The sequence below is a fragment of the Trachemys scripta genome, chromosome 11, assembly GCF_013100865.1.
Source record: "Trachemys scripta elegans isolate TJP31775 chromosome 11, CAS_Tse_1.0, whole genome shotgun sequence".
Lineage (NCBI taxonomy): Eukaryota > Metazoa > Chordata > Testudines > Emydidae > Trachemys > Trachemys scripta.
Window position 1 is genome coordinate 54,395,081 of NC_048308.1, and position 22,347 is coordinate 54,417,427.

Here is a 22,347-nt window from a genome sequence, read left to right on the forward strand (position 1 = left end):
TTGCTGTGTTCTTTAAAAGTGCTAATGTTGAGCAATAGGCTAAGATGCTTGGCTCTGGCACTAGAGAAAGAGGACTGATTTACTTTGAAAATATGTTGTTAAAGACCATAGACTTGGCCTCTGTAAGCTTTCTAAGCCTTATCTGTCATTCTGCTGAAGAGAGTGGAGCTTACAAATGAAAGAGACTTGAATTCTTCAGTCACAAATTGTGCATCAAGAATAACTGCTGTGGTGATTGACCAAGTTGCTGTATCAGAGGAAATGAAAGCAGTAGAACTGGTTGGAAAGAGGAAACATTTTTTGTGAAAATTTTACTGAAAAACCTGTCTGTTTTTCCATCAATTTTGAATTTTTTTTCAACCAGCTCTAGCAAGCGGCTCTCAAGGAGTATGACACTCTCTGGCCTTTGGAAAGATTTCCTTCCAGATTGGGAGGATCTAAGATTGGCAGGAATCTATCCTAGTTTTTGAATCCACATCTCACTAAGCCCATTTGGTAGTAAGCTTAGCTGAAAGGGTTATTTCCCCTTTCCAATGAAATTCATATTCCTTACTCTCACTTTCTGAGGGAGAGATGACCTAAAGCTTTCCCACCTTTAGACCGCTCAGCTACTGCACAAACAATTAGACACCCTTCATAGACAGGATAAGTATAAAACTTATTTGAATACTGATGGTCCCTGACCTAGCTAGCCACCGAAAAGACAAAATTGGGAGGGAGACAGAAGTCTTTACCAGAATATTTTTTTTATACAAAGAACTACTCTGCCCTCCTAGTGAAGCTCCAAATATACTGAAGAGCCTGTACAATTTCGTCTCAACAGTAAAAACATGAATTTCCAGTGCTTGAGCCACATGATTAAAAAGATCCTGGAAGCTCTTGTAATTATTATGCAAGATATGCTGGGTAAACTGTCAACCATAATGATGGACAAGATAAATATCCTCCATATCCATTCTTTTCTTTCTCTTAATCTGAGTCAGTGCTCAATGGGTCCTCTGACTAACTGCATTAAGGCAGAGAGGATACTGATGGTGGGAAAGAAGGAACAGCTAAACAGACCAAAAGAAGCAGAGGTCCAGGGTTCTAAAGTGGTAAAAAAGAAAATGAGAGCAGCAGGGAAATCACCAAATGTTCAGATCAGCAAAGGAGTGTGCATATGGCCCCATATTTATTGCCTTTTGGAGGGTCCAGAGCATGTAGCATCAAGGCTGCATGTGTTCAGTTAGGATATGTACTAGCAATACTCTGTGGCAAATCCTTAAGCAAACATGCTTACTTTTCCTAGATATTACCCTTTGTAACAGGATGGCTTGCCCCTTTATGGGCCACAGGCCTGTGCCCAGCCAACCCTGATTACTGAAGAGGCACACGTGAGCGAGATTAGCTGTCTCCCTATAAAGGATAGCAAGAAATAGAAGAGAAGGTAGAGAGAGAGTTGTAGAGACTACCAAAGAGAGGAGGCTTAGTGGTAGCTCTGGAAGATATATTCCTCAGGGCAGAGACTAAGGCTAGCAGGGTAACTGCCATATTGTCACTTTGGTTTGCTGTTTTGGAAAATGAACAAAAGCCTGGCCAGAACGGCCTGTGAGACTTTTCTTGTGTCTATTTGGTAGCACAGCCCTGAAGGAGGGGGAAGTTGATGGCAGGGCACTGCAGAGGCATCTCAGGCAATGAGGAGGTGCACAGGAGACATGACCCCACAACAAAGTAAAGAAAATATGCTTAACTTCCTTTTATTGTGAAATGGATGAAAAGTCAACAGAGTTGAAGATACAGATACTTACTAATATATGGAGATGTTTGTTACCTACAGTACTGTGCTGTGTAGAAAAAAGGAATAAGGAGATTTTGTAATTCAAAGATGATTTATGTAGTGGACTAGATTATACATTTTTAGAGCAGAATTTAAAAAAATACTTCTAGATTGTCATTTTTAGCTCTATCTACAAAACATCTGTATTACAAATAACTTTTCAGATATTTTTAAAAAGGCTTAGTTTACACCTCTAATTAGGATATTATTGCAAAGACCACCATCATCTCACAACCTTAGATACACTTACACCTAAAATGCATAAAACTAATGAATATATAAAGTGAGACTAATAAAGAAAAAATATCAAAACATTTATTCTATTACTTATCTACCAAGATTAGAAAAAAATACCTTAAAATCGATTCCTCCTACAAAGATGCGATTAGGAATAACTGTTCCAAATCTTGGGGCACTCGTTGGGTTATTTAAAGGCACAGGTGACACAGTGTTGGGGGATGGAGACAAAGATTCTGTTTGTGTCTGATTTGTGGTTTGCTGTTTGAGAGAAAAATATTTTTGTAAAATTTATTTTTGACATTTTGTAGAGTATAAACCACTAAAGCAAAAAACATCCACACAGAAAAACATGTGGAGATTCTTTGAGAACACACAACATACTGAACAGTCAAACGTTTACCATGATTTATTTATTTCTAACCAATGGCAATTATCCACAATTCTTCCAGGGCCCTTTTTCAGGCTTATTCAGTAAGGTACTTAAACATGTACCAAATAAGCATGTCATGTGCTTCAATACCCTACTGAATTGGGCCTCAGACTAAGATCTTTGGGTTACGGTCTATTTTTTATTTTGTTTGTACAGCACCCTGCACTATGGGGGCCCAAGCTTGACAAGACCTTCTGGTTGCTACTGTAATATAACATATAATAATGAGGAGTGCCTTACTTTAAACTGACAAAAGGCAGTCATCATCCACTACAGGACAGGATTCCCACTGCACTCCAATCATGGATAACAGAACTGGAATGGACCTTCTGTCCAACCACATGTCTCACAGACTGGACTCTGCACTATACTATGCTTTCTATGCATTTCCAAAATTATGTGCCTTGAACACATCTTGTGCCTGATTTTCAGAAATGCTAAGCACCCACAACTCCAAATGAAGTCAATGGGAGGAACAGGTGCCCAGCACTTGTAAAGATCAGGCTCCCAGGGCTGGATTTTCTGGTCCAGGAAGGACACTTCGCTTTTCTTACACAGTGCAAAATGGCCTTACATTGGCTGTAAATTCTAGCAGACAATCCCCCACCCCGTGCACGGGGAGTCTCTGCTGGTGTAAAGCTGACAAAGGCAACATAGTTGCCACCAATGCCAGCTACACCTTACCCAGCCATAAGGGAAAGGGTAAGGCATAGCTTGCTGGAGCATGAGCATAGTGGAAGTTAGAATAGCTGCCCTACTGTTCTAATTTCCTCTGGTTTGGGCAGCCAAGGATCAAGAGACCATAACCAGCTCCCTGCAGCTGCCACTGTCTGACTGTCTCTATTTTAAAAAAAGGTTTAACACCCAAACTAAGTGTATCCTTGCCTTAATCCAGTTTAGCAGTATCCTGTATAAATAATTTTTTCATGTAATCCTAAAGTATTATATATGTATGTTTTCCAATCACCCATTATGCATTATTTTTTGTCTTTCTGCATAAAGTTAGTCTCAAAATTATCCTTATGACTGCCAATATTTAAACTCTTTTTTGACTTTTTTCATATCGATTTTCATGTGTAGGAATCCGAAGAACAGTGATTGAAATCCTGACTACATCGAAGTCAATGACAAAACTTCTACTGACTTCACCTAGTATTCCTGATGCAGTCTTCTTACTCACACAGTAAGGAGTCATGATACTAATTTAATTTTATAAGTTATTTCTCTTCTAACAACATTGTACAATTGCTTGACCCATTAAAAATGGGTATCATATTTTGTGCACTTGCTTTCAATTTGTTATCCCACAAAAGTTCTCCATATTCATTTTATAGACATATTCTGCCAAGCTATGATCTTGCATCTTTTCATATTGGAACTCCTACAATTAAGTTTTAATTTCCCCAAATACCTTGCTCCCTCTGAATTTTAGCATTTCATCTTTTGTGTATTACTTCCCAGTTTTGTTTCATCAGGAAATAAATGTAAGATAATGTTTAACTTATTTTCTTTCAGGACATTATAAGATGTACTGAATAATAGTGACCCCAATACAAGGCTCTGCAGAACCTCCAATATCTCCATTTTCCCCCTTCCTCATGAGGCTGTTCCTTCTCTGAATTCTCAATTTTTTTTTTTTGGAAAAATTCAAGTAGCGTTCAATGCAAGAAAAAACTCTTCACATGAGAACACAATAGTAAGATTGAGAAAGAATTTTAGCACTCAGAAGTCACGAAACTCCCAAAGTTAAAGTTGTTCTTGCAATTAACTTTGCAATGATCCACATATATAGCATTTCTTTTATTCTTTTGACTTAAATTAAAAAAACACACACAATGTTTAACCTACTATTGATATAACACCTGAGTTCTATAAGTAAAAGGTAAGAGAAAAATTATCTATTTTTTGTTTTTGTATATTTGAAAACACTTTGCCTTAGTTTCAGTTTACCCTGAATACTGAATTAGTCACTTTCCCTTTTCTATTTATCAAGCTATTTATATAATCATAGAAAGATAAGGCTGGAAGGGACCTGGTCCCAAAGTAGAGCCGCCTGCACTGAGACAGGACCAAGTAAACCTAGATCATTCCTAACAAGTGTTTGTTCAACCTGTTTTTAAAAACCTCCAATGAGGGGGCTTCTACAACCTCCCTCGGAAGCCTATTCCAGAAGTTAACTACCCTTATTAAGTTTTTCCCAATATCTAACCTGCATCTCCCTTGCTGCAAAGTAAGCCCATTACTACCTGTCCTACCTTCAGTGGCAGGGCCGGCTTCAGGGTTTTTGCTGCCCCAAGCGGCGGGGGGGCGGGGGGAAAGCAGCAATCGTGATCGGCGGCACTTCGGTGGCAGGTCCACCGCGCTGCTTTCTTCTTTGGCGGCACTTCGGTGGCAGGTCCTGCCCTCCGAGAGGGACTGAGGGACCCGCCGCCAAATTGCCGCCGAAGACCCGGACGTGCCGCCCCTTCCCCTCGGCCGCCCCAAGCACCTGCTTGCTGCGCTGGTGCCTGGAGTCGCTTGGGGCGGCGGCTCTGAAGAGGGGCGGCACGTCCAGCTATTCGGCGGCAATTTGGTGGACGGTCCCTAGCTCACAGCTGCTCGGCAGCCAAAACCCTGGAGCCGGCCCTGCTGGAACCGGCCTGTTCAGTGGGCATGAAAAACAATTGATTACAGCCCTCTTTATACCAATCCTTAACATATTTGAAGACTGTTATCATGTCTCCCCTCAGTCCTCTTTTCTCAAGACTAAACATGCCCAGTTTTTTTTAAACTTTCCTCATAGGTCAGGTTTTCTAAATCTTTTATAATTTTTGTTGCTCTCCTTTGGTCTCTCTCCAATTTATCCACATCTTTCCTTAACTGTGGTGCCCAGAATTGGACACAGTACTCCAGTGGAGGTCTTACCAATGTCAAGTAGAGTGGGACAATTACCTCCTGTGTCTTACATACAACAATCCTGTCAATACACCCCAGAATTGTAATAGCCTTTTTTGCAACTGCACCACATTGTTGGCACATTTTCAATTTGTAATCCACTGTAAACCCCAGATCCTTTTCAGCAGTACTTCTACAAAATGCAAAATAACTGGTTAGGTGGTTGTGCATTTGATTTTTTTCTTCCTAAGCATAGTACTTTCCACTTGTCTTCACTGAATTGATTTCACACCAATTCTCTAATTTGTCCAAGGTCATTTTGAATTCTAATCTTGTCCTCCAAAGTGCTTGCAAACCCTCCCAGCTTTGTGTTATCCACCAATTTTATAAGCATATTCTCAAGTCATAAATGAAAATACTGCATAGTACCAGACCCACAAATGACCTCTACAAGAACCCACTAGATAGCAAATAATTGACAACTATTATTTGAGTACAATCTTAAAACAAGTTGTGAGCCCATCTTATGGTAATTTCATTTTGATCACATTTTGCTAGTTTGATTATGACAAAGTCATGTGGAACTGTCAACCTTCCTAAAATCAAGATATGCCATGTCTACTGCTTCCCCCATATCCACTATTCCAGTAACCCAGTCGAAGGAAATTAGGTTGGTTTGGCATGATTTGTTCTTGACAAATCCCTGCTGGCTATTCCTTATAACCCTATTATCTCTAGGTGCTTACAAACTGATTGTTTAAATTAATTTGTTCCAATATCTTTCCAGGCATCAAAGTTAGGCTGCCTGGTCTATAATTTCCCAGATCCTCTTTGTTCCTCTTGTTAAAGACAGGTACTATACTTACCCTTCTCCAATCTTCTGGGACATCACCTGTCCTTCATGAGTTCTCAAAGATACATATAGGACTCCTATCATCATAGTATATAAGCTCCTCACAATCATAAGTATTTATCCTCATAATACACTTGCAAAGTTCCCATCATCCCAGTTTTACAGATGGGGAACTAAGCATAGAGACTGGACATGATCCAAATCCCACTGATCTCAATGGGCTTCTTTCCATTGATTCCAAGAGGCTTTGGATCATGCCATAAGTGACTTGCTCAAGATCATCCAGGAAGTCTGTGGCAGAGCTCAATATTGAAACCAGGCTTCCTGAGTCCCAGCCCAGTCTCAGAACCAAATTTCACAAATTCCCTCAAAAGAACTTGGTGTCTACATGTTTGGGATCAGCTTAATTACTCATTCATGTTGCATGTTCTGATTATGTGAATCACAGGATGGTTAAGGTTTTTTCTGCCCTTAACATTAACAGCCGATTTATTTTTGCCACATCCTTGCTCCTGGTCAGCTCGTATATATGCTAATGGTCACACTCCAACTGTATATTTCAGAGAGGATTTTTTAAGCCTGTGTTGAAACTGTAGAACAGACAAGTGTGACCGTTCTTGAGGCAGTTGATTGATTACTTTTCTGTCACTAATCAATGGCCTTGAGCCATTCCATTGATATGATGTGCTCTCCCATCCCTACAAACTAGCACCTAAAGTGATGATTCCATTGTGGGAGCCCACAGGCATCCCTTTAACTAGTTTTCAGCTTTCAACCAACAGCTTAAAGTATGACAGACATGGCAGCATTAGCAATTTTTGGAGGTCCTTAAGAGTTCAACTTCCACTGAGAGGGAGAGATATCTGAAGATAACAGAGAAGGATCTATAATTGTACTCTGCACTGTCTATCCTGAGTATGTCTAGTTTAGTGCTGAATTGGGTTCTCACATATAGAGGTTCTGCATAAGAATTAGCATAATTTCTTTCTGTTGAAAATCAGCTCTGTTAACAACTATGGAGATGGCTACCCTGGTCAACATTTCAGCTTGACCCAGTCTAGCCAGTCATTCAGGCTAAATGAAAAGACACTCCTTTCTCATTCTCTTTACTCAGGTAAAAGTTTGAGATGCATCATCCAAACCAAACTGCAACGTTTGACATAAAAACTGTTCCGGCTACAAAGCACTGGAACCACAGATATAAACAAAACCAGATTATGGAGATAAGCTTCAATACATCCAACAAGTAGAACAATTCATCTGAGTAGATTCCTAAGAGACATAATTCAAAAACTCTTTCCCCTAAGGAATGTATTTACTACTTTGAACCTAATTCTGGATTGGTGTAAACCAGGGGTAGGCAACCTATGGCACACGTGCCAAAGGCGGCACACAAGCTGATTTTCAGTGGCACTCACACTGTCTGGGTTCTGGTCACCGGTCCGGGGGGGGCTCTGCATTCTAATTTAATTTTAAATGAAGCTTCTTAAACATTTTAAAAACCTTATTTACTTTACATAAAACAATAATTTAGTTATATATTATAGACTTATAGAAAGAGACCTTCTAAAAACGTTAAAATGTATTACTGGCACGCGAAACCTTAACTTAGAGTGAAGAAATGAAGACCCGGCACACCACTTCTGAAAGGTTGCCGACCCCTGGTGTAAACAGACTGAATAAAATTGTTGGGATATTTGAAACCAATTTCTGCTGTACAGCTATGGGGCCTAAGGCCATTGGAGTGACATTTTATGACCCATAATTGGAAGAAATAAAGCAGTCTTCCTCCTATTAAGTTAAGGGTTGTGTGGATCAGCATATTCCCCAAACTCCTTAAATGAGGAGGTGGTGGCATCCAGGGCTCCAGCTCCTCTGCCTTGGAAGCAAAAGAAGCGACTCTCATCAGAGCCTCTTCTCAGACAATATGATCTGGCTTCTTTAAATCTGTAGCCGGACAGTGAGAACCAAAAGTGACACTTAAGTGGTATATCCTGAGGAAGGCCAAGGCTCTTTCTATCTAGGCAGACCGTTGAATTCACTTTACTGCTTTACTGCTAGAAAGGGCTTCCCCATGAAAGAAAGTGCCGAGAGGCTTGTCTCTGACATCTGGCTGGCTGATCACTAATTTCTGGTTGCTATTGAGGTTGTAACAGATTTAGAAAGTCTCAAGGAGATGTCCTATCACGAGCATCCCCATCATGTTCATTTGTATTTTTGATATTAGGGTATGCCAACAAAATATTTGGGGCCTGGTGAGAGCTTAAGAGTATGGGATCTATGGTACTGAGTCCACTGGTTTTTCCTCTTCCAACTTTGAAGTTGGCCTATTTGGGTAATAAAGGACATATCATAATTTGTCTTTCCCTTGGCTCTGGGGATTAGGTATGGATCTCTCCCTTCCCTGGAGGATCCTAGTTCCCTAAGATTCTCCATTATAGCTGGAATACTGGATCCTGAATAATGACCTTGGAACAGGACTTGTCCTTTCAGAGTATCAAAAGCAAAAGGACACATTTACTCCTCAGAGGAGGAGGCTCATTTCTCTCTCTCCAACCTGGCCCTCTATTTTGAATGTCCTAATAGATGTCTTCATTAAATACAAGACATCTGATGCAGTTTGGACTGAAATTTCACAGGCTTGCTCTGCTTTTTGCTGTGCAGCCTGGCTGCTGTAACCCTGAGATGGAAGAAGGAGATGCTGCCTAGTGGGACAAGATAGGGTGCAGCCCATAGAAGGGTTAGGATCTTCATTGATCCTTATTCCCAAGGCCTTTTATTTTCTCTGTGGGTTGTACCTTTAAATTTCTGTCCTTCACTATGTATACAAAACACAACAGACATCTTGTTCTCAAATTTGCTTTTATCCTTGTTCAGCTTGTATCACCCAGACACTAAGCCTTTAAATGTCTGTCCTTCACCATGTATACAAAACACAACAGACATCTTGTTCTCAAATTTGCTTTTATCCTTGTTCAGCTTGTATCACTTTGACACTAAGAAGTTTGTTCTTTCTGGCTGTTAGTTTTAATCTAAATTAAAATAAAGGTATTTTAGATTGAACTAAACATTTTGCTGTGTGTACAGAAAAACAGGAAGTGGAAAGGAGGCGGCAGCAGCTGCCTACTCAGGTTTTTAAAGGCAGATGCAGTGTTGCTGCATGAGCAACTCAAACTGAGGAAAGCAGTTGGTTCACGCTCTGCAGACCTAGGAGGTGAAAAGAGTGGGGGGTTGGAGACCATATAGAAGCCCAGAGTGACTTCAAAGGAAGAAAGCCCAGATTTGTAAAGGTGTTTAGGTGCCTAACTCTGATTTCCAGGAGAGTTAGGTGCCCAAATACCTTAAAAAAACTGGCCCAAAATGCCTAGAGAATGTAGGGGAAAATTCACTAGCTGTCCCTGATACAGGCAATATAAATCCTCTCAGGAATGTATCTGCCCCATTCAATACCTAGGTCTCTTCACAATTGAGAGGGCCTTGGAAAGCTGGGGCTCCAATCCCTGCCCCACTCTTGCAACTGAAGTGGCATCTCAGGAAAAGGATGTTCTCACACTTTTACTTATATTGTGACTTTTTTACCTAGAAATAATAAAATTGTTACACTTTTCTTTAACCTGACTTTTCTTAAGCTAGTAGGAGGAATGTATGCATATTTAAAAATTAGCAAATGGCTGCACAAACTCCACAATCTCAATACATGGAAGCTTCCTGATCCGGGACAGGTGGTGCGGGGTGGGGCAGGGGGGAGGAGCTGCATGGCAGAAATCACTTCTCCTAGACACTGTCATCATTTAGATTACTCTTTATTTAGACTGTCTGCTTCATCTTTTAATTGTATATCTCTCATTTATTCATTAGATAGTATCTTGTTCTTTTGTGCAATTTAATACTTTATGATCTCTGCTTTTAAGCATTTCTGGACAGTGGCAGCAAATAACAAGAAGGAAAAGAATATCAATCTTATCTTTAGCTTCTCGGAAACTGAACATGCAGTGAGTCAATTTAGTGTCCGCTAGGTGTCCTAATGCAGTGGTTCTCAAACTTGAGCTGCCGCTTATTCAGGGAAAGCCCCTGGCGGGCCAGGCGAGTTTGTTTACCTGCCGCGTCTGCAGGTTCAGCTGATCGTAGCTCCCACTGGCCGCAGTTCACCGCTTCAGGCCAATGGAGGCTGCAGGAAGCAACACAGGCCCAGGGACGTGCTGGCTGCCCTTCTTGCAGCCCCCATTGGCCTGGAGCAGCGAACCACGGCCAGTGGGAGCCGCGATCGGCCGAACCTGCGGACACGGCAGGTAAACAAACCGGCCCAGCCCGGCAGGGCTTTCCCTGAACAAGCGGCGGCCCAAGTTTCAGAACCACTGTCCTAATAAATGACGCTAAAACTATTCTACAGCCTTGATTATTCTCAATGCATGCCATGCCTAAAAAGAACTGCCATTCAACTGTATGTGAGCTAATTAACTTCAGTGTGAGCAAGTATCTGAAGACTGAACAACGAAAGCTATTAATTCAAATTTTGATAGGTTTATGGGGGTTTGTTCTTTATTTAAATCACTCATCTCTGTATTTCAAGTTAAAAGACAGTATCACAGTCTTAATTATATTTACCACATTTGTCAAAAACACCTATTCACCATATTAGAAATAAAATCAATGAACACTAGCAAATGTAGGCAGCTCATCATTCTAGTTTCCTTTTACGAGTTCAGTTAGTCTATAATGTGACATCCAGAATCAAGACACAGGACATAGTAGTTCACGTGGATGCACACTAAGATTCACTATTAACCCTGTATCACTTTGAACCAAACATCAATTTATTTCCTAGGAGAAATATCTTATTTGCAACATTTATCAATATTAGGTTTTCACAGAGCATGCTATCTAGGTGCACAGGAAGCATTAACATAGCATATTGAGCTCTGAGCAACAGAACCACAACACGGTCCTTCCTGAGTCTGTTGAAAAACATGTATTTTGAAGAAAAGGGAAGACCAAATGATGGACAGTCAGTTTTATGACTGATCTGGGTCAGGCCAAGGGAAAAAATTAGTACGTTGTAATGGATTCCCACAATTATCACAGACGTTGAAGACAATAAATCAACTCTTTGATTACCCCCACATTTTTCTTTATAAAACTGAAGGATTTATTCTTGTTTCAAAAATATAAATTATAAGTATTTTAACCATTTGGACATCAGTACAGTACCCTGAAGCTTCAACCTGCATTATTCATTGTGAAGTGGAACATAAGCAGTATCAAGTCTATTATGAAGATACAAGAGTCTACAACCTGTACTTCTATATTACTGATTATAGGCATTGTAGCTGCAATGGCCTATATTCAAGACTTGCTCTGACAATATATGAAGTTCTTTCAGAGTTTATTGTTTATTATTTGTATAATGGTGGTACCTAAAGGCACCAATAAGGACTGAACATCCATTATGCTAAGTGCGGTACAATCAGAGTAAAAGATGCCACCTTCCCCAAGAAGCTTACAGTCTAATGAAGACAAGACAGAATAAATGGGAGTAGCAATCAGAAGAAATGGGGAAGGGAGGACTCAAAGATTCCAAGTCCTTTAAGTAAAATAAGGACAGATTGGGGTGCTGTTATCTTTAAACAAACAACAGTTTGTCCTGTTTACAAGAGCAATGTAAAATGAAGAGCAGATAAATGCTATCTTCACTGGCAGAATTTCATCTGATTTCACATACTGAGGTCCTGGTGAAGCTGAGAGAACATCCCATGCGCCTCATGGCTGTTGAGGCTAGCAGGGAGGTCCTGGGTCTACTACTGACTGAAATTGTTACTGTTTTCCCCTGCTGACCACTGAAACAAACAGTAATTAGGCTCTTGGTCAAGAAGCCATTACTTTACTGAACTCACTAATTACCACTATACTTCCTTCAAACTTTCTTGGTTCTGGATGGTTATGGAGGAGTTCATGTCAATTCAGCTCTGGATTCCTCTGACTTCCTGTGACCCCATCAATCTGTTTTTTGACCTGAGTATGGTAGAAAGACATCTGTTTCTACCTTTAGTTGATACTCTTCTGACAATGCATAAAGATCTGGTGGACCAGGATTACCTTTGATACAGATAACCACAAGGTGCAGATGCCACGCCTTTGTAGTCAGGCAAAGGGTAAAAATTGTTCTTTAACTGATCCAACCTTTCCTTTAAGAGGCTGCATAAAGTAGTACTGGATAACTAGTCATCCAAACCGCAGAGACTTCCACAACTGCCTAATACATAGCAGCAATGGACTTGTGTCTTTGCCACTGACATTTATGATAAGTATGAGTAAAGGTGGGAAAATGTGTGTTGTGCTGGGAAAGTTGTGTTCATTTGTGCATGGATTGTTTTGTGCTGGGAGATTTGTGTTGATTGAATGTGGGCTGTGTTCATCTGGGAGATTTGTGTTGATTTTTAAAGGTGGTGAATTAGGGGGTTATGCTGCAGTGACTGACTGTGTGTATTTGGGTTTATTGTATGTGGTTGTACTGTTGGCTGTGCTGATTTTGTGTGTGTTTTGTGTGGTGCTGGGAGAGTTATATGGATTTGTGTGTGTGGTGAATTAGGGGAGTATACTGCAGTGAGTAACCATATGTGTTTGGGGTTACTGTGATTGCTGATTGTGGTGTTGTGTGGGTGGTTGTGCCACTTTGCATAAGGGGGGGGTGTTCTGGGAGAGTTGTGATAATTTGTTCGACAGCTGAGTACAAAGGTGTGGCAGTTGGGCCAAGTAATTTACCATCTGTACCGCGATAGTCAGTAGGCAGACCGCAAGCCAAATCCAGACAGCCAGATCCTTTTGAACAGACCTGAAATCCTTTTATTTAATTATTATTTTTTATTATATTCTCTGGAGTCTGAACATTGACTAACTATACCTCGACCAAGAAATTTGGACCTTGACAAAAAATAATTGACTGCTCCTTATCTGTACAGTCTCCCCATATGACCAATGAAACTGATGTATATAAATTAGCTATAGAATAAGGGTGGTTGGCTGATTGAGTTACCTCTGATATCACAATGGTTTAGGACTCTCAGCATGGTATAGAAGAGTTATATACCTTACTCTAGCAGTACACTGCACAGATGTAATTCATAAAGTCAAAATGCCTGCCTGAGAACTTAAGAACTGGTTGGTAACAGACCACAAAACCCAGTGATGATTCAAGCTACTGATATTCTGAACAAAAAGAGCTCTCAACCATGCTCATAGCTGCTTCCATAACTTCATGCTGACTCTACAAACATTTTAGCCTTCAGAATGACAGAAAGAATCTTTTATTATATAAAGTAGACATTTCAAGGAAACTGTAAGGCATTTGGGGCTGCAATGCTATCTGTAGACCAGTGACACCCAGTTCTAGCTCTGGTTCTGTTGAAATGGAGTTTCCAAATGTCTGGCCAAGACCTTGATGAGAACAAGTTGACAGAGCCAACATGGAGAAAGAGTGAATTGACAGTGGGGGAAAGCAATTTGAGGAACTGAGGAGGTATGTAACTGGTCTACGTACTGGCAAGGGTCCTCTCCTGCTAAACTGGTTTACAATCTTTGCATACTTCTGGTCCACATTGTGCTTGTATTACCAGGAAGCAGCAGTGGCTCTGTGATGGAGTGTACTCCCCACACTGGCTCTGCAAAAGCCGAATTAGGCCAGGGTGGCCCAATCAGCCAATCTGACTGCAAATGGGGGAGATTTAAGCTGGAGAAAGCTAATTAGAAGGAAGTTCAAATGGGAGGGGCTTCTATAAAGCTAGGAGGCTGGCTATAGTGAAGGGAAGCATCAGGGAGGAAGCCTGCAGTCCCCTACCCTGAGGTAGGAGAGAAGCCGTATGGTAGAAAGATGTTCGGTAGGGAGCAGTAAGGGGTGTATCTGCAGCCCTTAACTGTTCCCTACAGGGCCCTGGACTGGAACCCAGAGTAGAGGGTGTTATTAATGGCAATGGCTATAAAAACTGCCAGAGTCAAGGATAGAATCATATAGGGCAGCAAATGTGAGGACTGCCTGAAACTGCTTTGAAAAGAGACTTTGAAAGACAACTTGCTTCCCCCAAAGGGTACCCGCTGAGTGACTTGGCTGGAGAGCTAAGTCATGAAGAGGAAGCAGCAACACCTGAAGTGAGAGAGACAGAGTGCCATCCCAGGGACAGGTGTCAGCCTCACAGAGCTAATCGCCAGGAGATGGTGCTGTCCAGCAGTGAGTAGAGCACCCCATCACAGGTTCATACAATTTTTGTTTCCATTTGTGACCAGCTATTTGACTGTATTCTTTCCTGGATGAGGCAAACCTTGCAACACTAATGCATGCTTGTCGTTACTAGGCTGAAGTACTGCAGTACTGTCCATTTGGGGCTATCTTTGAAGAATATTCATAGTAGTTAACTGGCATAGAATGTGGCAGTCTATTCACTGTGGGGTAAGTCCACATGAGCATATGAGATTAGTGCTACGTGAACTGTATGCTATGTTCAAAACTGTTTGCAGGTACAGTCCAACGCACTGATTCCAAAGTTTATAAAACTCTATATGGCTGAGAACTGGTATATCACAAACTATGCCATGAAACTAAGCAATCTACTATTGAAAATAATTCCTCATATTAATAAAAATTCCTCAAGATTAATGGATTGAATTGAAGACATGTTCTTTGTTTGAAACTTGAAACCAAACTTGTCTTATATTGTGGAATATAAAATATCTTAGCGTTTAAAATTTTAATAGTTTTTATAATACACTTTTTAGGGAGTAATCTGTTGACTAGAATCATCTGCTAATAATAATTTATTTTTAAATGTATAAAATATACCTGTCACATTTGTCCATAGGTTCATGAATGATATTAAAACACTAATCAGTACATTGATTCATACCAACACAAAGCCACTCCATGAACTGGGCTTGCACACATCATTCACAGTTAATAGCTTCAAGCAAACGATGGAAAATATAAACTGAGCACTGCTTTCTGAAGTTCAACAGATTTTGGCTCTGTTGGACCAGTTGGGAAAGCAAATACAATACCAAGTGCCTGCACTGAAAACAGTCTGCCTACACCTTCTATACACTTAAATCTAGGGTGTTAACAAGAGTATCTCACATGATATCAACTGTCATGATGGCACTAAGGGAAAGAGACAGTTGTTCAGGTAGCCAGGAACCAGGGCCGGCTCCAGGCACCAGCTTCTCAAGCAGGTGCTTGGGGCGGCCGCTCCGGAGAGGGGCGGCAGGTCCAGGTATTCGGCGGCAATTCGGCGGACAGTCCCTCACTCCGCCTGGGAGTGAAGGGCCTCCCACCGAATTGCCGCCACAGATCGTGGCTTTTTTTTAGATCGTGATCGCGGCTTTTTTTGTTTTGTTTTTGTTTTGGCTGCTTGGGGCGGCCAAAACCCTGGAGCCGGCCCTGCCAGGAACCAAACCCTATACAATATAAGACTGCATCCATGAATTTCATTCATGTTCAAATATTCAAAACAGTTAATTTCAGGACTTGGTAGACTTGGATTTGAAGTTTCCAATATTTACTGCATGAGTTCCAAGTCCTGGGCTATTGCCTCTCCATGATTTGGAATCTGCCAGAGTAGTCTTAGTTTGATCAGACTCTTAAATTCTGAAGGCCTACTTGTATCCCAGTGGAAGTAGCATTGGAACATTTATGGCTATGCAGATAAGGTTGCAGACTTCCCTGCTCATACCTAGGCGCTGAGGTATGATATTAAAGGAGCCCAATATCGCAAAGTGCCACCCTACCATCTGGGGTGGCCTCCTCCCAAACTGACTTTTCAGTCAGGTAGGAAAACTAACAGGAACTGTTCAGTTCCAAAACCAACTCCTCAACTAAACTTTGAATTTATTCTATCACACACTAGTAGTTTTCAGACCATTATACTGTAGGAAACACATGACTTCGTGGTGACTGAGAAAGTGGGGGGTAAATCCACCTATCCACCCCTAACTATCCCAAACCTCTTCTCTTGCCAAGTTGGTTCTTAATATTAAAACAAATTAGGTTTGTCTTCCCTCCACCCTGTCCCTTTCCCTCTTCCAGCAGAAGTGCAAGGGTAATTCCAGTCCCAGAACAATCTCCAAAGTCCCACTAGTGGGAAGAAGAGAGATCAGGCACTGCAGAGGTCAGCTGTGAGGCAGGTCGTCATCTTTCTGACTGATGTCCCAGATGATTGCATAAGTGGGCTTTTTGGTTGGCTTGGGAGAGTAAATTATAGCAGTTTAAGAGAAGCAGTTGTTTAAGACAAATAAGAGATGCAGTCCCTTATCCAAAGAGTTTAAAAATACTGCTATATACACAGAAGTGTTACTTTAAAATTTGTACAGAAAAAGTGAAAATTTCAGTTCTTTTTAAAGAAATCAAATTGACTGATACATTTAATCCTCACTTTTCCTTTTGAATAATTTTAGTATAGCACCAAATAATGGTTTTTTTTTTTTTTTTTGAAAAATTAAAAATTGCATTTTAGTGAAATATTTTCTTTAACTTTTTAATGTTTAACTAGTAACAAAGTAGGCTAAAAACGTCTTGTGTTCCCTAAAATTAGGATCATAGCATTGCCAGTCTATCAAGTGTCACTCCCACCGGTATACAGACAGAGGTTTTTTTTATTTACAATGCACAGAAGGTAGTGTCTTTCACCATCTGAATTTGAAAACACTATGCTGAACACAACTTTTAAAAGAATTGTTGGAGGAGGTGGTTGCTATGGACTAGAAGTTTATCATGGCAAAATGATTAATCCACTCTTCTAATTAACCTTTCCTGTCTCATACATTTTAGACATAAAAAACCCAAGAGTTACACATCCAATCTTTTCCTGTTATTTCAACCCATACCTCTGCAGCAGATTATACATCATGTCTCCAAAAATTTGTGTACAATTACATTTTGAACATTTGTAAATTAAATGTATTTTAAGTTTAGAGCTAAAATACTGTGGTTGTTTCACAAGAGACGTCAGCAGGGTAGTTAAACAGAGAGAAGGCTTGCTATTTTTAAAAATGGGGGATAAGTGCATTTTCCCTTACTTGTACAAGAAAATACCATCTCCCCAAAACCCAGAAGTTTCAATAATATAACTGCAGTTACTGCACGGAATTTGCTATCTGAGCATCTTAGCTGCTTTTCCAAATGCTTTACTAAGGTATGTATCATTAAGCCCATTTTATAGAGGAACAGTGGGGAGGAGGGAGGTGATCTACACAAGTTTAAGCTACCTAACAGAGAAAGGAGAAGTGATCAACACTTGACAAGTAGAGGGTATACCTACACTTCCAGTAAAGGTGTAGTTGTAGCAGCTTCCCCCGCAGGCTTTAATCTAGGAAGCATGGGCCACTAATAAGAATAGTAAGACATGGTGCCATAGGTTAGCAGCCAGACTATGTACCCAAGCTTCCCAGCAGGCTTGTACTCTGGTTACTTGCAGTAATGTAGTCCACTCTCATTTGGGGAATAGAGAGTTTAGTTAGTGTAGGTTAGTTTACCCACTTCCTCTTTTACCACTCCACCTCTGGTTGCTTGCTTGTGTTGAAACTCGAGCTGCTCCAGCTACACTAGTGCTGTTATTCATGACAGCTAAAGTCAGCGGCACTATGCAGATCCCTAATACAATCCCCCCATCACATTGCTTTTGGCACTCTATAGAGTACATACGCTTCCGCTGCCTACCCCTGCCAGAATCTTTCAGTGATGTGTACCTACATACTATGGTGTAGTGACAGCTTGCTTTTCACTGAGACAGGCAGTTACACCCTGCTGGAAGAGATGACCAAGAGGGAGACAGCCAGAGGGTGGTGGGGTTACCTGTGCCCCAACTTTTCTTGCTGCCCCTTTACTGAGGAAAAGAACTAGAACACTGGAGCGCCCCACACCCAGTAAGGTGTGTCAGGCCTCAGCAAGACCCGGAGGCCTCCTGGATCTCCTCACGCCAGCTCCCCAATCCTGTGAAAACGGCCTCTGCAACAACAGCCCCGCCCTCACTGTCAAGTAGGTATCCACCCTGCAGGAGGGGAGCGGGATAAAAGCCTCGCGCTAAAACGGGAGCGAGGAGAAGCACGTGCCGGGCAGGGGCGAACGGCTCGCTAGAGCGGCGGGAGGTGACAAGAGCTCGCGCTGGGGAGGGGCGAACGGCTCGCTCGAGCGGTGGGCGGGGCTAGCCCTCCCTGACGGTTTTGGCGGGAAAGCCGTGGCCGGCCTAGGGAGCCGTTGCCTCGCTCACCGCCCCCGTCGTCTCCGACCCCTCACACAGGGCGGGCGGGCCCTGGCTATTTAATGGGGGGGAGGGCACATCCTTTCACCCCGAGTCTCTGAGCCCTTTCGCCACAGAGCCCCGCGCCTCCGCCCAGCCAACACTCACTGCCGTACGTCACACCCACAGGGAAGTCGCTCACAGCACCAGTCGTAGGCACGTTCCCCCAGGAGCCACCCCACTCCGAACCTCCCTGTGGAGCTGGGGGCGGCGTCGCCTGTGGCTCCGCTTATCTCCTGAGTGGCCGGGGCCCCGCTACTCACCGCGTTGTCGGGCTCCATCTCCCGCCTCACGCCGGCCTCAAAGTCCCTGCAGCACGTTTCCCGCACGCAGCTCCCTCCACACGCCGCGGCAGCTCCGAGCCCGACGCGCTCCTGGCTGTAAACCCCACACAGAGCCGAAGGAGTCACATCAGGGGCGCGGGCGGGCCCGGAAAACGGAGTGTGGGGCGGATGGGGTCTTCTCCCTGCCTAACGCACGGGTAGGGGGCAGCACTGAGGTACAATCGGGGCGGGGATTGATGTTCGGGATTGTCCGGGGCAGCCGGGGGAAAAGAGAAGCGGGCGGTCAATTGTCTCTCCCACACAACTACATGCCCCATGCGCCCCACAGAACTACCTCACTCCCTTCCCCTTCATGGGCCCCACACAGCTACCTTGCCCTACTGCTCCCATGGGCCCCACACAGCTATCTTGTCCCATTGTTGTGTGGGGCTCATAGGGGGAACAGCATAAGGCAGCATTTCCCCAGGGCTCCAGCACAGCTATCCTCCCACAGTCCCTCCAATGGATCCCACAGAGCTGTCCTCCTTCATTCTCCACCCTATCGGCCCCACACAGATACTACTTCATCCCCTTGTGCCCCCTAACATTTCTCCCCATGGATCCCACATATCTAACCTCCCAAGAACTATTAAACTCCCATCCCTTATCAGGACCCTGCAACCCCAATAGATATCACCTCCAAACCCTCACTGAGTTTCACTTGGTTATCTCCCCATATCCCATCTGCCACCTGCTTCTGCCCATTCAGTCATCTTCTATCTCCCCTGTAGCCCATTCAGTTACTGCTCCTCCTTCCATCTTCTGCAAAACACATCCTACCTGCTAACCCCCCCATTCTCCCTGCTACTCCTTTCAGCACACTTCTTTATCACTTCCAATCCCCCCTTCAGTTCACTGTAATCATCTCTTCCCTGCAACTTGGGCAGTTTTCACTTCCCACTCCAGTAAAAGTGCTCTTTCATTGAGTTATCAGAGATCAGTGTTTAGGGGCCATGCCTGGAAAGTGAAACTCCCCCCTCTGCCACCATCCCTTGCACCTGCTGGTGCTGTCACTCACCCTGAGAGTTCAGCCTGCTGCTCTGGGACAGGCACGCACAACTCCTAAGCACCACACAAAAAACCCTTTACAGCTCCTTAGACACCCTAAAGCACTGGGAGTGGGAGGGCTGCTTACTCACCTCCAGGGGTGAGTTACTAAACCCTGGGGCGCCACCAGTAGCAGCAGCTGGGTAGGGGTTGGTTTCTCACTTCCAGGCCTGGAGCAGCAGGAGAAAGCAGCACAAAGCTGTTGGCTGCTGGCTGCTCCTCCATTCCCTGTGTGCTTCTGAGTTTCTGACACTCACACACATTCCTTCTCCCCCTCCCCCTCAGTGAGTATCATTTCACCAACAAACCCTCATTACACACACTTGCAAAACACTGATCACAGGCTGGCTGGCACACAAACATACAAGAATAGTACCAGGGAAGGGTGGTGTAAGCATTGCAAATTGTTGCTCCCGGAGGACTCTGTGAATGAGCTAGATTCCTCATTGAAACGTCTAGCAAAAGTCCCCACACAATCCCAAGAAGGGGAAAGATTGTCAGACATACATCAAAGTCCTCTTTCATCTTCGTTACCTGAGGACACGTAACACAAAAATCCTGCCAATTGCATTTTCCATGCATAGAGGGAGAAAGATTTAACACACAAGCTGAGAGAGAAACTGTAACACACATCACCCCCCAGAGGGAGAGACTGAAGTAAAATCCCTCATTCCCAAAAGCTGACTCATAATTTGCTACTGATGGGAGCTAATGGACACTGCAGTATAGACAAGGCTCGGGCACTTTGTCATTAGAAAGGAGTGGAAGGGACTCTATAGTTAAGCTGGAGAAGCTTTCTGTTTTAGAGCTGATTTTTCAAAGTGCTTTAACATACACAGACAAATTGCCTTGAAAATTGCTGAGGCACATCAAGAGATGGGTAGAGTTAGTGATGCAAATTTGGGTCCTTTGGTCCAGAGGGTTGGGAGATCGAATTCAGCCTTTTTGCTCAGAGCTGAGAAAAAATATATATTCAGGATTCACATGAAACTGACATCAGTGGACATCCCCTGATCTCACCTAGTAAACACCACCAAGAACCAGCTGTACAATACAGTATTTCAATACAATTACAGCATTGCCAGCAGATCGAGGGACGTGATCATTCACTTCCATTCAGCATTGGTGAGGCCTTATCTGGAGTACTGTGTCCAGTTTTGGGCCCCACACTACAAGGAGGATGTGGAAAAATTGGAAAGAGTCCAGCGGAGGGCAACAAAAATGATTAGGGGGCTGGAGCAGATGACTTATGAGGAGAGGCTGAGGGAACTGGGATTGTTTAGTCTGCAGAAGAGAAGAATGAGGGGAGATTTGATAGCTGCTTTCAACTACCTGAAAGGGGGTTCCAAAGAGGATGGATCTAGACTGTTCTCAGTGGTAGCAGATGACAGAACAAGGAGTAATGGTCTCAAGTTGCAGTCAGGGAGGTTTAGGTTGGATATTAGGAAAAACGTTTTCACTAGGAGGGTGGTGAAGCACTGGAATGGGTTACCTAGGGAGGTGGTGGAATCTCCTTCCTTAGAGGTTTTTAAGGTCAGGCTTGACAAAGCCCCGGCTGGGATGATTTAGTTGGGAATTGGTCCTGCTTTGAGCAGGGGGTTGGACTAGATGACCTCCTGAGGTCCCTTCCAACCCTGATAGTCTATGATTCTTTTCTATGATTCTTCTGGCAAACAGGCTAGGGACACTCAGAGCATGGTGTTGTATCCCTCCCCATCCTGACTAATAGCCACTGATGGACCTATTCTCCAGAAATTTATCTAGGTTTTTTTTTAATCCTGTTATAGTTTTGGTCTTCACAGCATCCCCTGGCAAAGAGTTCCACAGGTTGACTTTACGTTGTGTGAAGAAATACTTCCTTTTGTTTTTTTAAAACCTGCTGCCTATTAATTTCATTGGGTGACTGCTAGTTCTTATGTTATGTGAAGGATTAAATAACATTTCCTTATTCACTTTCTACACACCAATCAAGATTTTATAGACCTCTATCATATCCCCCCTTAGTCGTCCCTTTTCTAAGCTGAAAATTCCCAGTCATTTTAATTTCTCCTCCTGTTTCATACCCCTAATCATTTTAGTTGCCCATCTCTGTACCTTTTCCAATTCCAATATATCTTTTTTAGGATGGGGTGACCAGATCTGCACGTACTATGGATTCATATAGAGGCAATATGATATTTTCTGTCTTATTATCTATCCCTTTCTTAATGATTCCCAACATTCTGTTTGCTTTTTTTGACTGCTGCTGCCCATTAGTGGATGTTTCAACATTGAATTTCATCTGCCATTTTGTTGCCCAGGCACCCAGTTTTGTGAGATCCCTTTCTAACTCTTCGCAGTCTGCCTGGGACTTAACTATCTTGAATAGTGGTTTGAGCTTTGGCCTGCCAAACCCATAGTTGTGAATTCAATCCTTGAGGGGGCCATTTGGGGATTGGCCCTGCTTTGAGCAGGAGATTAGACTAGATACCTCCTGAGGTCCTTTCCAA

At 42.8% G+C, this 22,347-nt stretch overlaps 1 protein-coding gene across 1 annotated transcript in view; it reads right to left on the bottom strand.

The window, feature by feature from the left end:
* Positions 1 to 18,874, bottom strand: part of BOLL (boule homolog, RNA binding protein) — a 76,960-nt gene extending 58,086 nt beyond the window's left edge. The window contains exons 1-2 of the mRNA XM_034786061.1: positions 18,752 to 18,874; positions 2,171 to 2,314 (exon numbers count right to left, since the gene is read on the bottom strand). Of these exons, the coding sequence (XP_034641952.1) occupies positions 2,171 to 2,314; positions 18,752 to 18,769 (162 nt within the window). The 5' untranslated portion in view covers positions 18,770 to 18,874. The remainder of the gene's footprint in view (positions 1 to 2,170; positions 2,315 to 18,751) is intronic.
* Between the last annotated feature and the right edge of the window lie 3,473 nt (positions 18,875 to 22,347).